General features: G+C 47.1%; 1 protein-coding gene across 7 annotated transcripts in view; it reads left to right on the forward strand.

Annotated features, from left to right (window-relative positions):
* Positions 1–17,047, forward strand: part of ENPP2 (ectonucleotide pyrophosphatase/phosphodiesterase 2) — an 88,890-nt gene extending 71,843 nt beyond the window's left edge. For 5 of the 7 annotated variants that reach the window (XM_077351600.1, XM_077351604.1, XM_077351599.1 and 2 more), the window contains 7 exons: positions 238–327; positions 2,560–2,696; positions 4,066–4,201; positions 5,691–5,768; positions 7,995–8,127; positions 11,047–11,203; positions 16,379–17,047. In XM_077351600.1, the coding sequence (XP_077207715.1) occupies positions 238–327; positions 2,560–2,696; positions 4,066–4,201; positions 5,691–5,768; positions 7,995–8,127; positions 11,047–11,203; positions 16,379–16,549 (902 nt within the window). In that variant the 3' untranslated portion in view covers positions 16,550–17,047. The remainder of the gene's footprint in view (positions 1–237; positions 328–2,559; positions 2,697–4,065; positions 4,202–5,690; positions 5,769–7,994; positions 8,128–11,046; positions 11,204–16,378) is intronic. The other 2 variants (XM_077351601.1, XM_077351605.1) reach the window with 1 other exon arrangement.
* The last annotated feature ends 485 nt before the right edge of the window (positions 17,048–17,532 follow it).

The raw sequence follows: 17,532 nt of genomic DNA on the forward strand, positions 1-17,532 counted from the left end.
AGTTGTTCCCCTGCATACTAGGGCAAGTCCATGTGGCTTCCTCTTGCAGGATACATCAGGTTGCCATGAAGATAACTGATTGGCAGGAAAGCTCAGCTTGAGCATGCTCTGTTGGGGTGCAGGACAGAGCAGAGCTTTGTACAGTACGGGTTGGATCCGGCCTGCTTTCTCAATCAATCTCTCCAAAATTTCCCTCCATGCTACAGTCCCCATCTCACATGTCTTTTGTCCACGCAGGTCCTATCATCCCCAGCATAACCATTTTGGTGGCCAAAGGGGACCGCCAGCTCCCTTTTGCACCAGGATCCAACCCACTATGTGCATCAGGTCTGTCTTTTTTTCCCCCCTAGGGAGTGTCTGAACTGAGGTGGGGAGGAAACAGTACAGATTTGCTCCTTATCCCTTCCTTTGATGCAGGGACAACAATATATGATCTAGTCCTGCAAGCCTTGGAATCAAAGTAGCTGTTATGTGGTAGATCTGCAATTAGATGACTTGATTATTTATTTATTTATTTATAGTCCATCTTTCTTACCTAGACTGAAGGCAGGGTATGCAGAGGAGGTCAATGCGATGCAGTGTATATCAGGGCAAAGTTTACTAAAAAGGAATAGCAGAGGACCCAACCGGGAGTGAAGCCCTGGTACTGGAGCAGGTTTGACCCCCCCACACACACTTCCTGTTTCCCCAGTTATATAGAAGCCTTTCTAATCTATAAGATTCCATAGCACATTGTCAAGGATTTATATAGGGGAAATGCGATGCTGCCCCAATTCAAATAGATTAATCTATCAAGTACGTTACTTGGTGTTAAGGGTGCTCTTGTTTGGGTTCTGGTGCGTTATCTAAAGCAGTGGTCCCCAACCTTTTTATCACCGGGGACCACTCAACGCCTTTTATTGAGGCCTGGTGGGGGGGGTTAGTTTACTCCTCTACTCTCAACCACTGCCCTAATGCTCTCTGATCGCTATGGTAATGTTTAAACATCCCTTCAAAATAAGATACAGATACGCCACAATGATGAACATAAGGAACATTTTATTTTCATGGAAATTTTAACTCATGACAAGGACAAATCAATGGGAACCCTGAGCTTGTTTCTCTGCAACGAGATAGTCCCATCTGGGAGTGATGGGAGACAATGACACCCGAAGTGTGTTGTAAAGGGCCGGGGGGGGGGAGAAGGCGCCCTTTGGAGCCCACGTCCAATTAGTCGAAGGACCACATGTGGTCCGCAGCCCACAGGTTGGGGATCGCTAATCTAAAGTATTAAATCAGAAAACATGAAAAATATTATTATACTCTCATGTGATTCCCAATTAGTCTCCTCGCCTGCAGAAGGCCGAGTGTATCGCCTGCTCAGGTACTTCTATAGCACAATCCTAAACAGAGCTGCACCCTTCTAAGTGCATTCAAGCCGATGGACTCAAAAGGGAATAACTCTATTTAGGATTGCGTTCTCAGATTATTAACTGGACCTCTTTGAACTACTAAATAAGGGTGACCCTGTTATTCCGTAATTGTGTCTTGTATTTGCAAAAAAAGAGAGAAGAGCTTATTTTAATGTATGGGTGGTAAGCCAACTGAATTTAATTCACCAGTAAAAAATGCAGCTTCATTAGTTCAAATGCCATTGGTCAGCTAAAGGTACCAATTTATTTATATACTTCATTTGAATGTCACCATTTGGTCTCAGTGGAAAGCCAAAGTGGCTCATAGCATCTTTGCCATTGCCATTTTATCTTCATAAAAATCCTGTGAGGTAGGTTAGGCTGAATGTGGGACTAGCCCCAGGTCACCGAGTGAGCTTCTATGGCAGAACAGGAATTTGAACCAGGGTCTCTCAGGTTCTGGGCTGGCACTCCAAGCAGTTACCCCACCCTGGTTCTCTGAGAAAATTTTGTATCTGTGCAGTACTTTGTTCCCATAGCCTTCTATGCACCACCCTTGCAAGTAGATAGGTGGTATTATCCTCATGTTGTAGATGGGAGACTAAGCCAGTGACTGTTCCCAGGGCAGCTTTGTGTATTACGTTTTCAGAGATATACCTAAGATGGTTTATGTGTACACCCCTTCTCAGGGGCCTGCAATTATAAATCTGCCTTATTCTGAATTAGACCATTGGTCCATCACAGGCTGTAGTCTCTGCTTAGACAGGCAGTGGTTGTCCTGGGCCTCAGATGGAGGTCTTTCACATCACCTACCACTCAATCCTTTGAACTGGAGATGCCAGGAATTGAACCTGGGAACTCGTGCATGCTGTGCAGATGCTCTACCATTGAGCCACAGACCTCTGTGCTAATACAGTTTCATAGCTGGCCTAATTAATGAAGCATCCCAAAGGCCAGATAGTGAGTTCATAACAATGTTGAGATTTGAACCAGGAACTTCCTAGCTTACTCTGAACCCCTGTGTTACACTAGCTCTGAACATCAGTGCAATACAGTTTCTTTGAATATAGAGATGTGAAGCCTAAGGACTTTATGTGGTATCTGTCCCCTCCCTTTACAAAATAGCTGTTATTGATGTACTTAACGCTTTCTTCTTATTACCTTGCAGATAAACACCTCCTTTATGGCCGCCCGGCTGTTCTTTTCCGCACAAAATACAGCATCTTGCATCACCACGATTTTGAAAGTGGCTACAGCGAAACATTCTTGATGCCTCTTTGGACCTCTTATACCATTTCAAAACAGGTCACAATATTTGCCTGAATTCATCCGGAGGGGTGGGGGCTAAAAGCCCATAACGTCTTAGTGCTTAGTTTATTGGTGTAAGAAGTATGATAGGAATATAAAATTATGCACCGTGTACAACAGACTAGTGAAGGCATTTGTTACACAGTGCAAATTTAACAGGTTTTTAAAACAATTTTTTTGTTAATTTGTGGACTTCTTTTGCCAAGAAGATACCTATTGCAATGGGCATGTAATGAATTTACATTCTCATCAAGAGAGATTATGTGGTGTGATTAATTTACAGAGCATCACTGAGGTATATGATGCTTTAAAGACCCACAGAAGCAAAAAAGAAAAAAGAAAAAAAGAGTATGGTTTTATTGGATTTATTTATTTAAACTACAGACAATCTGTCTTGCCCTGTTTTTTTAAAAATATACTTCAGGAAGTTATATTAATGCTGTGAAAACTATTAACAGTAAAACAAAGGAGGTATTGTTTCTCCTGTCCATCTATTTCACTGGATGCCCTTGAGTTCTAGTATTTTAGGGGAGGGGAAGAAAAAACTCCTTTCTGTCCATTCTCTATCCTGTGCATAATTTCGTAAACGTCCATCATATGTCCTGTTAGTCATCTCTTTTATAAACTGAAAAGTCCCAGACTCTTTTCTCATAAGGGAAAGATTCTCCAACCCCTAACAATCTGAGTTACCTTCTTCCAGGGGTGGCCAAACTGTGGCTCTCCAGATGTCAATGGACTACAATTCCCATGAGCCCGCTGTTTGGCCACCACTTCCCTCTTCTGCACTCATTGACTGTTAAGGCTAAGTGTATGATTCCCCTCTCCTAGTGCTTCCTAACTCCAGAATTTTTCTAAAAAAAATACTCCCTGGTGTTTGTGTCTTCAGTTTGTATCATAACAAAACACACATCTCCTATATAGTACAAAATGTAACACAGCACTTGGCAACGTGCAAACCCGCTTTGCAACCCTTAACTCGCCATCACACAGTCTTATGGTGTAAGTCCTTATGGTGCCTACTTCCTTTGCAAATTTCAAAGGAATTGCCCTGATAGCCTGGAGCAGCTGAAACAAAATGCTTTGCAGTATCATAAAGCCGACAAAATTTACTGCAGCAAAAGCAACATAAGAAGCAATATAAGGTTCTTTGAAGTTTTGGTTTTACAGGTAGGGATTTGGCCAGAGCAAGACAAGAAATCCATAGGTGAAGCTAGCATTTTTCAGGTCCAAATTCAGTTTTCAGTATCCCTGCTAGACCCCATAAGCTCTGCCCAGGTAAAACAGTGGGCTATTGAATGAACATTATGTTTCTAGTGATTCCCCCCACCCCTGAATTTAGTTTATATTTTTCTCTCTCACCTTTCAGGCAGAAGTATCTGGGGTCCCAGAGCAGCTGGTGAACTGTGTACGACCGGACTTGCGCATTTCTCCAAGCAATAGCCAGAGCTGTACACCTTACAGAGTGGACAGGCAGATGTCCTACGGATTCCTTTTCCCTCCCCGTAAGCTGTGTGGGCACAAAGTCTATAGATTTTGATGCTCATGTCCATGTGTCTGTGTAAATGTATAAATATTCATGTGATTTGGGCTGAGTTTTGAAGTAGCGATGTGACTGAATGGAAAAGAACGCGCCACATATCCCCAGAGAGAGCTCCTATATCCAAAGATGCTTCAGCCTAGGCATGGGCAATTCAGTTTAGATAAGTTGAAAAGTACCGAAATCAATGCCTGGAAAGGCAAAGGGAGGCATTTAAATTGTGCCGTGCTGAACAGCAGATAGTAACCCTTCAGATGCCTTACAAAGCCCTTGCAGGCGCTGTCGTTGTTTGCAGGGTGCACTTTAAATGGCTCCCTGTGCCTTTGCAGGCAGCGCTGGCTGGAAAGACATGGGCAGTCATTAAAAGAGTGCTGCATCAAACAGCTGATAGTGACAGGTCAGCTGTTTGGTGGGCACTCTCTTCCCCTCTTTTCCCATGGGAAGGAGAGCACGTGCACACACAAAAACACCCCCCCCCATTTTTTTTTTCATATTCGGCCAAATTCAAAAAGGTGAAAGGTGCTTTGGACTTGGCTCAAATTGATTTGGGCTGAATCTGAAAGTCTTAATTTGTGTGTGTGTATACATTTCTACTTCAGCCCATCCACAGCAGCCTCTTTTTCTGTTCCTTGTCTGTCATTTTTATCCATAAATAACTCCCTTCTTCCTCTCCTCAGCTGAGAGGACTCTCCGTCTCCAAGCTGTGATAGGTACTCAAGACTCTCAGGACAGTCTTGTAACAAACAGTTAAAACAGTTTGGTTTGAGTTCAGTAGCACCCTAGAAACCAACAATATTTTGGGGGCATGAGCTTCCAAGAGGCAAAGCTCCCTTTGTCAGAAGCTTTGGTTTCAATTCCTGCAGCGGCCATTTTGTGACTGCCACTTTATGGCTGCACCCCCCCATGCTGTTTCAGAATTCCAAAGGTGCCCACAGGCTCAAAAGGTTGGGGGCCTCTGTTCTAGAAACACGTGTCTTCATCCTTCCCAAGGTAGCAACTTCTTGGGGTAAGGCTGAGCCTCTAGAAAAATCCTCTAGCATGAATAGAAACCCTCACTCATGCCCCAGTTTGGTGTAGAGAGCCAGTTTGGTGTAGTGGTTAGGAGTGGGGACTTCTAATCTGGCATGCCGGGTTCGATTCTGCACTCCCCCACATGCAACCAGCTGGGTGACCTTGGGCTCGCCACGGCACTGATAAAACTGTTCTGACCGGGCAGTGATGTCAGGGCTCTCTCAGCCTCACCCACCCCACAGGGTGTCTGTTGTGGGGAGAGGAATGGGAAGGTGACTGTAAGCTGCTTTGAGCCTCCTCCGGGTAGGGAAAAGCAGCATATAAGAACCAACTCTTCTTCTTCTTCCTCCAGCAGCATCCGCCAGTTTATACCCAGCCTTGTCTGTATGTTCTAACCTATTGTAAGGGCTCCTGACAGGATATTTTAACTTCTTTATTTCCAGAACTAAGCTCCTCGGCTGAAGCAAAATATGATGCTTTCCTAATAACAAATGTTGTCCCCATGTATCCTGCCTTCAAAAGTAAGTACCTTTTTGCTTTGAGCTCATTAGAACTTGCATCGTGAAATAATGATGAATAATAGTTTTTTGTTGTTTCCTCAAGATTCAGCCGACACTTGGGCCTTTGATCTGATCTGGCTTGTCTTATTAATTTATTTATTGCATTTTTAGACTGACTCTCTCTGCAGACAGGCTTCTGTCCTTATGCTATCCAGATTCATTGCAAAAGAGCCAAGTGACGGCAGCACCCTCTCTGCCACCCCACCAAACACATCCACATAATAGTATAAGATCTAACTATTAAATATACAAAGCCTTGGCTGCAGCCACTTGACTTCCCAGGTCCCTTGACTTCCCTCCGTAGCATGGGGCCTTCAGCTTTGGTGAAGAAGAGCAAACTGGTAGCCAGCCCATAGTGCAGGTATGGTTCTGGCCACAAACCATATTTCTGTGATTTGTGAGTGTCCTGCATAGTGCAGGGGGTTGGACTAGATGACCCATGAGGTGCCTTCCAACTCTATGATTCTATGATTCTGTGTGCTGACACTTTCTGTGCTGTGGGAGTGGCCTGGTGATGTCACATCTGGTTGGAGCATCTAGGTGATGTCACTTCAGAGTGCCATCTGACTTCCAAGGGTGTGACAGGAAGGTGTGGCCTGCTGACGTCACTTCCGGGATGTTTCAGGGCTTCTCAACAGTAAAAAGGTTGAGAAAGGTTGCAGTAGATATAAACGGGTGGGTTCAGTTGGGGAGGTCAGCAGATGTTAACAGTAGTTCTCAGGCCTTAACCACAGGCCTGGCGGAACAGCTGTGTCTTGTCAGCCCTGTCTAGCAAATTAAATGGCTTTTTTGTCAGCCCTGTCTAGCAATTTAAATGGCTTTTTGAAAACATGTTGTGAGGACAAATGGCAGGTTCATCCGAGCTAGATCACTCGGGAGGCAGTCACAAATGTGTGTTTGCGTGCATGCTGACTCGCATGTCAGACAGCGAGAGATGCCCGCCCTGTTTGGGGGGAAAGACAATGAGACCTCTGTAGAGTGCTCATTGGCGATGCCAGTCTCCGAATGGCATTGCCTGTTTCCTTTGTTTGTAGCTTGAGGCAGAAAGATGAGAATAAAAAAAACAGCAACAAAAATGTAAACAGTGTTCTTTAGCAGAAACCAAATGACTCTGCAGATGATATCACTACTGTGTTAAGAACATTAGAGGAGGCCTTCTGGATCAGATGGTGATGAAGGAAGAGCCAAGGGAATAATACACATCTGCAGCACGTGCTGATTCCCACTATACGTCTTCTGCTTGAATATGCGCACAATTGCAAAATACATCCCCATATAAAAATACTAGAGGCAAAGCCCGTTGCACCCAGGGAAACAATGGGCGCTAGGATGCACACCTTGGGCGCTAGGATGCACACTGTGGCCTTCCTGGGGGCTAGCTACATGGCAAAAGCTCCTGCCCACCCCTGGATTCTTGAGGCCCCTCTTTCAAACCTCAAGAAACATTCCTGACCCAGCATCAACAACCTCCAGGTGCAGCCGGGAAATCTCCTGGAATTGTAGAACCCTTCTTCCTATGCTGGATTGTTTTGGGCTGGTCACAGTTCTGCTAGAAACTGTTCTCAGAGAGCAGTTTCTCTCCAAGATCTCAGCCTCACCTACCTGATATGGAATCTGTTGTGGGGAGAGGAAGGGAAGGCTATTATCAGCCACAGTGAGACTCCTTTGGGAAGTGAAAAGCAGGGTATAAAACAACTCTTCTTCTGTTGGGAAGGTGCTACTGGGAAACAGTGTCTCTCCCCCCCCTCCACATGTCCCCATTGCCTCATGATACATCTGTGCCCCATTTACAGTTTTCCCATCTTGCATGCCACTGGTCTCAAATTTGCTTTGTTGTGATTGCCTTGGTATCCATGTGCAATGACTTCCCCTAACGGTGCCTCTTGGTACAGGTATTGAGGCTGACTGTCTCTGAACATGGAGGTTCCCTTTAGTTCACCATGGCTGGTAGCTGATGGACCTATATGAATTAGTCTATCCCCCTTTTAGAGACATCTATGTTTCCTGCCTTCAATGTGTTCCCTGGTAGTGAAATCACTCCTTGGATAATAAAAAGTATTTCCTTTTGTCCATCATGAATCTGTTCTCCATCTTTTTATGGATAGTCTGATTTTTGACAGAGGTGTAGATGGACGACACAGAGGTCACCTTTTCCTGATTGAAGGGTAACCTTGTGTCTTGATACAGGAGTGTGGAATTACTTTCAACGGGTTTTGGTGAAGAGATATGCCACTGAGCGGAATGGAGTCAATGTCATCAGCGGACCGATTTTTGATTACGACTTCGACGGCTTACACGACACCACAGACAAAATAAAACAGTAAGTATCTGTTGTTGTTGTTGGACACTGCCCTTTCAAACAACGGCTTGACATTGGGTGGAGGTAGACTCTTGTTCTGTTTGATTCTTTTTGTGTGCGTGAAGGATTTGGTTTGTGGGTCGGTCAGGGCCGGTCACAGGTTTTGGAGGTCCCGGACAAGGCAATCTCTCTATTGCTTCTTAGCCATGGCCTCTCTGCTTTCTGGACAAAGCAAAGGTCTAATCAAGGGATTCCCAACCAGGCTTCCCTGGAGCCCTGAGGCTCCAAGCCCCCCCCCCAGCCTTTCCCCTATTTGGCCTTAATAGATTTGGCCACAAGCTATTCCCAGCATTGCCATGAAAGCAGGGAACCAGCCACTTCCATTGACCTGGGGGTGGCGATCTCATATGGTTACCAGTTCTGGGAAAGGGGGTGGACCCTGGATGCCTACTCCTGTCTCCTTTCTCTCCCTCCTCAGTCCTCCTTGGGTGTGGCGGGGAGGCGTGGCCAGCTGACATCAATTTCAGTCCCGTTCCAGGGCTCTTCAAAGTCTGAAAAATATTTCAGGGGCTCTTCCACAATCAAAAAAGGCTGGCTCAATCCCATTTTTCCCACCAGAGGAAAGCAGATGGCAAATCCGTCAGCAGATCTTCTTTCAGTGGTTGTCTCCAATCGTTGCCCCATGATGGTGCTAGTGCTGGCCAAGGACTTTGGGTTGCCAACTCCCACTTGGAGATTTGGGGGTGGGGCCTGGGGAGGGAGATCAATGGGGTCCCCTGCTCCCACCTGGAAAACGGCAGCAACACCTAGTCTTGACATTTCCTGATTTTAGGCTTGCCAACCTCCAGGTGGAAGCTGGAGAACTCCTGGGATTACAGCTGATCTCTAGGCAAGAGGTCAGTTCACCTGGAGAAAATGGCTTCCCATCTTATGTATTTCCCAACCCAGAGCTGGCGACCCTACTTGATTTGAACCGTGCTGAGCGGTACCACACAAAGAGAGGAACCAAACCTTTGTCTCTCTAAGTGAAGATGAGATTCTTGACTGTCAACAGAAAAAAATTAAAAATGGAGAATTTGCGTTTTTAAAAACCATGACTCGACATGTTCTGGGATAATCACTTCCAGCAAATATTTTCCAGGGCAAATGAGCTGTGATATTGATATATGGTGCTGAAGCATCTAGAAGACTGAAAAACAGCTTGCAGAAAAACAGATTGTACTTGCATGCATGCAAAAAAAAGAAAAGACAAGACGTTTGAACTGGTTGCTGGTGTCCCAGGAAGGATGCTTTCTTCTGCATACTGAGCCAGGACAGAATGACCCAACAAAAGCTGGCACAGTTCAGTGGCTAAGGGAGCAATCCGAAAAATGCCTGTTCAGAATCCTCTTTGATGATGCTTAATCCCAGAATAGTGTTTTTAGGATTGCTCTGATCAGGACTGAGCTACAAGTTGGACAGCGTCCCATCTGAATCACTGTCCTACCACGAATTTGCTAGATGACCTCAGCCAGCATGGTGTGGTGGTTAAGAGCTGCACCCTTTCATTAGAAGAACCAGGCTTAGAATCATAGAATCATAGAGCTGGAAGGGACCTCCTGGGTCATCTAGTCCAACCCCCTGCACTATGCAGGACACTCACATCCCTATCGCTCATCCACTATCACCTGCCACCCCCTTGAACCTTCGCAGAATCAGCCTCTCCGTCAGATGGCTATCCAGCCTCTGTTTAAAAATCTCCAAAGATGGAGAACCCACCACTTCTTGAGGAAGCCTGTTCCACTGAGAAACTGCTCTGTCAGGAACTTTCCTGATGTTTAGACGGAATTTCTTTTGAATTCATTTCATCCCATTCATTCTGGTCTGTCCCTCTGGGGCAAGAGAGAACAATTCTGCTCCATCCTTGAAACTTTACTTCTTGAAACTTTACTTCTCCCTTTGCCTCACCCAGCCAGCTGGGTGACCTTGAGCAATTGTAAACTGCTTTGAGACTCCTTCAGGTAGTAAAAAGTGAGGTACAAAAACTTCTTCTCAGAGGCAGACCGCATAGTGTAGTGATTAAGAGTGATGGATTCTAATCTGGAGAGCCAGTTTTGATTCCCCATTCCTCCATATGCAGCCTGCTGGGTGAGCTTGGACCAGTCCCAGTTCTCTCAGAGCTGTTCTGACATATCAGTTCTGTTAGAGCTCTCTCAGCTCATGGGCCCCTGTTGTGGGGAAGGGAAGAAAAAGGTAAAGTGCTTCAGGACTTCTTCAGGTAGTGAAAAGCAGGGTATTAAAAACCCATCTCTTCTTAGATCAGTGTTGGGTTTAGGAATGCCAATCCTCAGGCAGAACCTGGAGATCTCCTAGAATTACAACTGATCTCCAGACTACAGATTAGAGATCAAAGCTGCTTTGGAGGTCTCTGTGGCAGTAGGTCCCTCTCCTCCCCAAATCCTGCCACGCCCCGCTTTTCACTACCTGAAGGAGTCTCAAAGCAGCTTACAATCACCTTCCCCTCCGCTCCCCACAACAGACATCCCATCCCCCAACACCATGTTCCTGATCTGAATTAGGGAATCTGATCTGAATTAGGGACCCCCCCCCCCCCCCGAGTCAACTTGTTAAAAAGCGTATTGCATATTTGGGCCCTTAGCAGTAAATCTTGTGATCATCCTTCAGTCAGAGTCCTGCCCTGATCTCATCACATCTGGGAACCTAAGCAGGGCTGACCCTGCCTAGTATTTGGATGGGAGGCCTACAAGGATTCACATGGTGGATCCTCCAAAGTACGGTCATGATACGGAGACGAGCAATGGCACCTCCAAACGTCCCTTGCCTGGCTACCAGATAATCCTCAGATTTCCTGGCTACACGACACTCACCATACAATAAATGTTAATTCTGTGTCAATTCTAAGCCTGATGCAGAACTGTTTTTTCCTCTCCGCTCCCACAGGTACGTGGAAGGCAGCTCGATCCCGGTCCCAACCCATTACTACAGCATCATCACAAGCTGTTTAGACTTCAACCAGCCGGCTGACAAGTGCGACGGGCCCCTTTCGGTGATGTCTTATATCATCCCGCACCGGCCCGACAACGAAGAGAGCTGCCTTGTAAGTGGGGACAATTTGGGGGCGGGTTTTTTTGGAAGCCACAACTCCGGCCCTGACTGGCTTGTCTGCGGTCTTTGCTTCATGCAGAACCGGTCCATACTGTAATCAGACATTCTCAGGCACTGTACGGAAAGAGAATCAGAAATAAGCCTCCTGTGCAAATGTCACAACGGACATGCTCACCTACCTAATCTGGCACCGCAGGCTTTCTCAACCAGGGCTTCATGAAACCCCGGGGTTTCTTGACGGCCCTGGAAGGATTTCCCAAATGGGTGGGAGTAAATTAATTTGTTAATATATTTTAAAAATTTCTTAGCATTCACTTGGTGATATTACCATATATGGTCATGCCAACCCACTCCCCTCTCCCAAAATGGCCAATGATGGGCCTGGAAGGGGTGGGGCGGGGAGGGGCCCCAAGTGGGCGTGGACACAGCTGTGTTTTCCCAACCATATTTTGCAGGATCGTGCTGCTTCTGGGGTTTTTTGGAGAATGTTTCAGGGGTTTCTCAATGGTAAAAAAGTTGAGAAGGGTGGTCTAGCACCTCTGTAGGGTGGTTACAAATTCTGTGTAAAACTTCTGTGAGATTTCAGTAAAACAGACCTCAACTACCATTACCTATCGCTAGAGAGGAAGGGAGTTAGTTGCTGGGAAGGGCTGGGCGATAAGTATAGCTAAGAAAGATTAAGGCAGTCGGTGGGACCTGTGAATTCGCAGCAAATTAGCAGCAAATTACCTGCACTTTGTTAGTCGTGTGTGTTAAGCTATCTTTGCCCAGCAAAAAGCATGCCGTTGTTGAAAACGGAGCAAAATAACTGTTTCGCCATCTGCTTCTTTATTGACTTAAGACGAATCTGGAGCTCTGTGCCATGCTTTTTTCGGATGGAAGTAATTGGTATGCCTCGAACCGCAAACGTTCCCTGGTTTTATAGGAGCCATTTAAAAAGAAACACATCAGCACTCAGTGGGGGGAGATGCTCCATCATAATTAATCATCGTTATAATTAACACCATTAACTCTAATTTTACTGGGCTGTCGTTAAATGGCTGCCAAGGAAGAAAAAGGGGTGCAGGGAAGTGGAGACAAAAAGGGCAGAGTGGAAACAGCTGCGGCTGCATGGCCTCTGAGGCAAAGGCATTAAATGCAAAAGCGAGGGACAAAGAAGCCCTGGGAGGCAGCTAGGCTCATCAGAGAAATAACAGGGATAAGGATCCCCGCCTTCCAAATTGCAGCTCATCTCCAGACTTCCAAGGATGCTCTGATGGGTAGACTCTAGGGCAGTGGTCCCCAACCCCTGGTCCAGAGACCGGTCCCGGTCCGTAGATCAGTCGGCACCGGGCCGCGGCTCCTCCTTGTCCTCTCCGGCTGCTGCCTCGGGGGCTGCCCTGCCACTCTGCTGCCGGCTCACCTTTGGTGCTCTCCAGTGGCCGCCATGGCTGAGGCTCCCCCTCGGCGTGGCAGTGCGCAGTTGCTGCTGGCAGCACCCCCCAGTGGGCAGTGGGAAGTCAGGGGCGCTGGCGGGAAAGCAAGTGAAGCAGGGGCTCAGGCGGCAGTGACGTCCTTTGGCAAAAGGCTACCCCCCCGGGCCTCAGTAAAATTGTCAAGCGTTGACCAGTCCCTGGTGATAAAAAGGTTGGGGACCACTCTAGGGCACTGTGCCCCACTGAGGTCCCTATCTTGCCCAGGCTTCATTCCCAAATCCCTAGGAGTTAGGGCTTTATCTGTTTGGCTAGAGGAGACCCGGCAACCCTAAAGGAGGGTGAAGGAAGAGCATTACAGCTTTCCCCATTGGCTGTGCCCCCTCCCAACCCCTTTCCTCGTTCAGGGTTCCAGATGTTGTTGACCAAGGCAATTACAAAACTGGACTTCTTCATTGGAGGGGGAAGCTGAGTGGGGCTGATTCTGCACTTACTTTGTTTTTTCCATTGTTGATCCTGTTGAATTCAGATTGATTTGAACCTGGGTCTTCCTCATTTCTTTCCCCTGACTTGAAACAGAAAGTGTTCTGCACTTGATTAGGGAAGCTCAGAGGGGGGGAGGGGGGAGGGTATGTGAGAAGTCCAGCCAGCATTTGCTTTATTTCTTTGACTGCCGGTGGAGAAGCCAAGTGCAGCACGAGGCTGCTCATCTCTTTCCTTTCCTTAACAAGCATGGGGGGGGGGAGGAAGGAGGGAAGCTGAGCCAAGTGGAGCCAGCAGCAGCCTCTCAGAGAACAAGGCAAATATCTGCTGAGAGAAGTGTGGGCTTCTGGAGCGCAATCACTTTAAAACAGATTCCAAAAGGAGGGCAAAAATAAATCTTGGGAGGAAAGTTTTGCAACCGGGAACCAGGAAGTCTTTGAACTGGCGCCCAGCCAATCAGGGACAGACTGCTTCTCTACCCCAGTGGCTTGATCAGTTATACTGAGTTATATCCACTCCTGGATAACGTGGGGGGGGGGAAAGAAGTGGCCCTCCTGCGGACAGACTCCCAGTTCAGTTGCTGGCAGGTTCCTGAGCTTTGAGGGACTTCTTCCAGCCCAAGCCAGGGTGCCACTCTGCCGGCATTTGAATGAAGAAAACCCTCTTCTCCAAACGGCACCCTTTCACGCTTTGTGAACAGCCGCTGCTTGTGAGAGGTGTGAGTTGCCTGCAGGCAACGTGGAAGCTTTAAATTACCTGGTTCTCTACCTCCCTCCCCCACAAGTGTCTAATATAGCTACAGCTAGGCAGACAGGCCAGTAAACATTTTTACGGTCTAGTAATTTTGGGGATTTATTTGCAAGGCCCCGCTAATTAAGGTCCTTGCGCTGTGTCAAGGTACAAATGTTACGAGCGTTTTCTCGATGGAGCGACGGCCGCTGCTTATTTCCAGGAACTCCGAATGCACACACAGGCTCTGTGACAGATTTTGGCACGAGGTCTGAGGCTTAGCCACACCAAACAACACCATCGCTCTTGACCGTGCAGTTCCAACCACCCTATTGGTATCTCTTTTCTTGCATTTGGCACGGCTCTGCGTGTTCAGAGGGTTTCAGGTGATGCAGCACCACCTGGTGGCCACGTAATAATCTACCATCACAATTGCAGCGTCCACCCAGGGAACCAGTTCTCACTAGACTGGCCGGGAAGGGAAGCCTGCCTTTGCTACCCACTTGATAGCTGTAAACGGGTCTTGGTAAGGTTGGCTTATTTTCCTTGCTATCAGGAGTTGCCATCTGGTGAGGAGCTGCCTGGTCCTCCACTTAGCATGTGCGAAATGCATTTTTCAGTCTAGCGGGAAGCTTTAAAAGCAGAGCAAAAGGGTTCATTGTCCCTTCCTCCCCCAGCAGTAAACGTCTTACGCTAATATTTCCATACTCTGTCGATCTTGGAAAGCTCGAACAAACGAGGAGCAGTCGGTTTGCAGCTCGGACATGATGAAAAACTGAGCCTCTTTTAAAAATATGACCAAGTCAGAGGAGGAAAGGAGGCTTCTGAAGCAAAGGTGGAGGGGATTCAAGGACATGGCTTTACCGTTCTTTTTGGTGTGTTTGAGACAGGCCTGTAGAAATGGAAGGATGTTTCTGAGAAATTGAACTTCAAACAAAGAGCCATACTGACAAAGTATGCCAGGGATCCTTAGGGTTGCAAGTTCTGGGTTGTGAAATACTTGGGAAATTTTAGGGGCACAGCCTGGAGAGAGTGTGGGGTGGGGGGGTGGGGGGGGACTCAGCCAGTTACAATGCCAATGGTCTGTCTCCAAGGGAGACTGAGCTCTGTCATCTGGAGATCGGTGTCTTCTTTATAGGCCAGATCACAAAACAAGTCCCTCTTCTTCATCAGAAGCAGCCTGAACTGCCCAAGCTCGAGTCCCAGAGTACCTTAAAGACTAAGAAGAAAAACTTGTGGCAGGGTAAGAACATTTGGGAGTCACTGCTCACAGAAGCTCCTACCCTGCCACCAGTTTTGTGAGTCTTTGCGGTGCTCCCGGACTCTAGTTCTTTTCTCCTGCTACAGACCAATGAAAACGGCTACCCGTCTTGATCTGTCTTAACCCAAGCTTGCCAGAGCTTGGAAGCAAAGCAGTCTTAGCCGTGGCTTTTCCAACACACATGGGAATGCACTTTTGATTTAGGGCTGAGCAAAAGCTGAGAGGGGTGGCCTCAGAACGTACATAGTTTAGAAGGTGGGCTCCAAATCAGATCCCTTAGAACAGTGGTTCTCAACCAGTTTGGTCTAGTGGTTAGGAGTGCGGACTTCTAATCTGGCAGGCCAGGTTCGATTCTGTGCTCCCCCACATGCAACCAGCTGGGTGACCTTGGGCTCGCCACGGCACTGATAAAGCTGTTCTGACCAAGCAGTGATATCAGGGCTCTCTCAGCCTCACCTACCCCACAGGGTGTCTGTTGTGGGGAGAGGAATGGGAAGGCGACTGTAAGCCGCTTTGAGCCTCCTTCGAGTAGAGAAAAGCAGCATATAAGAACCAACTCTTCTTCTTCCTCTTCTCCTTCTTCTTCTTCCTCCACGCCACCTCCAGATTGTTGTGCGCCTGTGCGCACACCTGCACGCCCACACATGCCTTAGAAAAACTACTTGGAGCAGCACATAACCGATTTTTATTCGCCACCCAGCAAGGCTTTTGGTTTTGATTTTAGACATAAGGGCATTCCTCACAATAATTTGACCACTGAGGAAGGCCTTTAGTTGAGGCCAGTCAGTTTTCTCCGGGGCCAGGGACCACTACTATTTGTATTTTGTAACAGATGGGTTGCAATGTCTAAGACAAGGGTAGTCAAACTGTGGCCCTCCAGATGTCCATGGACTACAATTCCCATTCACTGGCAGGAGCTCATGGGAATTGAACAACGATATAGGCTAGATATCAGGAAAAAAATTTTCACAGTCAGAGTAGTTCAGCAGTGGAACAGGCTGCCTAAGGAGGTGGTGAGCTCCCCCTCACTGGCAGTCTTCAAGCAAAGGTTGGATACACACTTTTCTTGGATGCTTTAGGATGCTTAGGGCTGATCCTGCGTTGAGCAGGGGGTTGGACTAGATGGCCTGTCTGGCCCCTTCCAACTCTATGATTCTATGAATTGTAGTCCATGGGCATCTGGAGAGCCGCAGTTTTGACTACCCCTGGTCTAAGACCAATGGGAGGGAAGGAAAAGAAGGCCGCCTGCTCCGTCTCAGTCAAAGTCGTGTTTCGATTGCAGAGTTCCGATGAAGATTCTCGCTGGGTGGAAGATCTCTTGAAGATGCACACTGCCCGCGTGCGTGACATCGAGCTGCTGACAGGCTTGAACTTTTACCGGAAGACTAGCCGAAGCTACTCGGAAGTGCTCTCCTTAAAGACGTACCTGCATACGTTCGAAAGCGAAATCTAACTTCCTCGCGTCGGTTCGGCACCTCCTCTCCTCAAGTGGTGTATATTTTTTATATTATATTTATTAATAATTTGAAACAGGACATTAAAATTATTAGCGTGTTTTAATCCCTCACATCCAATCTTAAGACGCCGAAGGTCTCGTGTCCGTTGCTGTCTCTGTCGATTCCTTTCCTGGAGGGTGTATCTGCGAGTCTGAATAGGCAGAAATCTCTCTCTCTCTCTCTCTCTCTCTTTTTATTTTTGTAGTGCTGAATCCCTTGAGTGTTTTTGATCGAAGCTTTCAGATGGGGCTGCAACAGCGGTAGTCACATTGAGAAAATGTTTAATTTCTCCCCTCACTCCACCCCCGGAACTCCCTTGTCTGGTCTTTACTCCTGAACTGTGTATCAAACATGTAAAATGACAATTACTATTAATTATGTGATAGACATATTTAAGCTCCATAGAGAATAGAAATCTAAATACAATAAAACCACACATTCAGTTTTTTTTTCCACTTTGTGTTTCTTATTTATTTATTTCACGGGTAATGGGTAAGCTGCTTCGAGGTTTCAGGTAGAGCCAGCAGGGTGTAGGGGATAAGAGCGGTGACCTCTAATCTGGAGAGCCAGGTTGGATCCCCCTCTCCTCCACATAAGGCCTGCCGGGTGACCTTGGGCTAATCACCATTCTCTCAGAGCTCTCTTGCCCCACCTGCCTCTCAGAGTGCCTATTATTTATTTATTTAGATTTTTATACCGCCCTTCCCTATAGCTCTGGGCAGTTTACATAAAACATTGTAGAACATTTACATGTTGGGGGAAGACGAAGGGTAAGCCCCTTTTTGACTCCTTTGGGTAGTGAAAAGCAAGGTATAAAGCCCAACTATTTTTCATGGATGCTTTAGGGCAGGGGTAGTCAACCTGTGGTCCTCCAGATGTTCATGGACTACAATTCCCATGAGCCCCTGCCAGCATTTGCTGGCAGGGGCTCATGGGAGTT

The sequence above is a fragment of the Paroedura picta genome, chromosome 9 (genome assembly GCF_049243985.1).
Source record: "Paroedura picta isolate Pp20150507F chromosome 9, Ppicta_v3.0, whole genome shotgun sequence".
NCBI lineage: Eukaryota > Metazoa > Chordata > Lepidosauria > Squamata > Gekkonidae > Paroedura > Paroedura picta.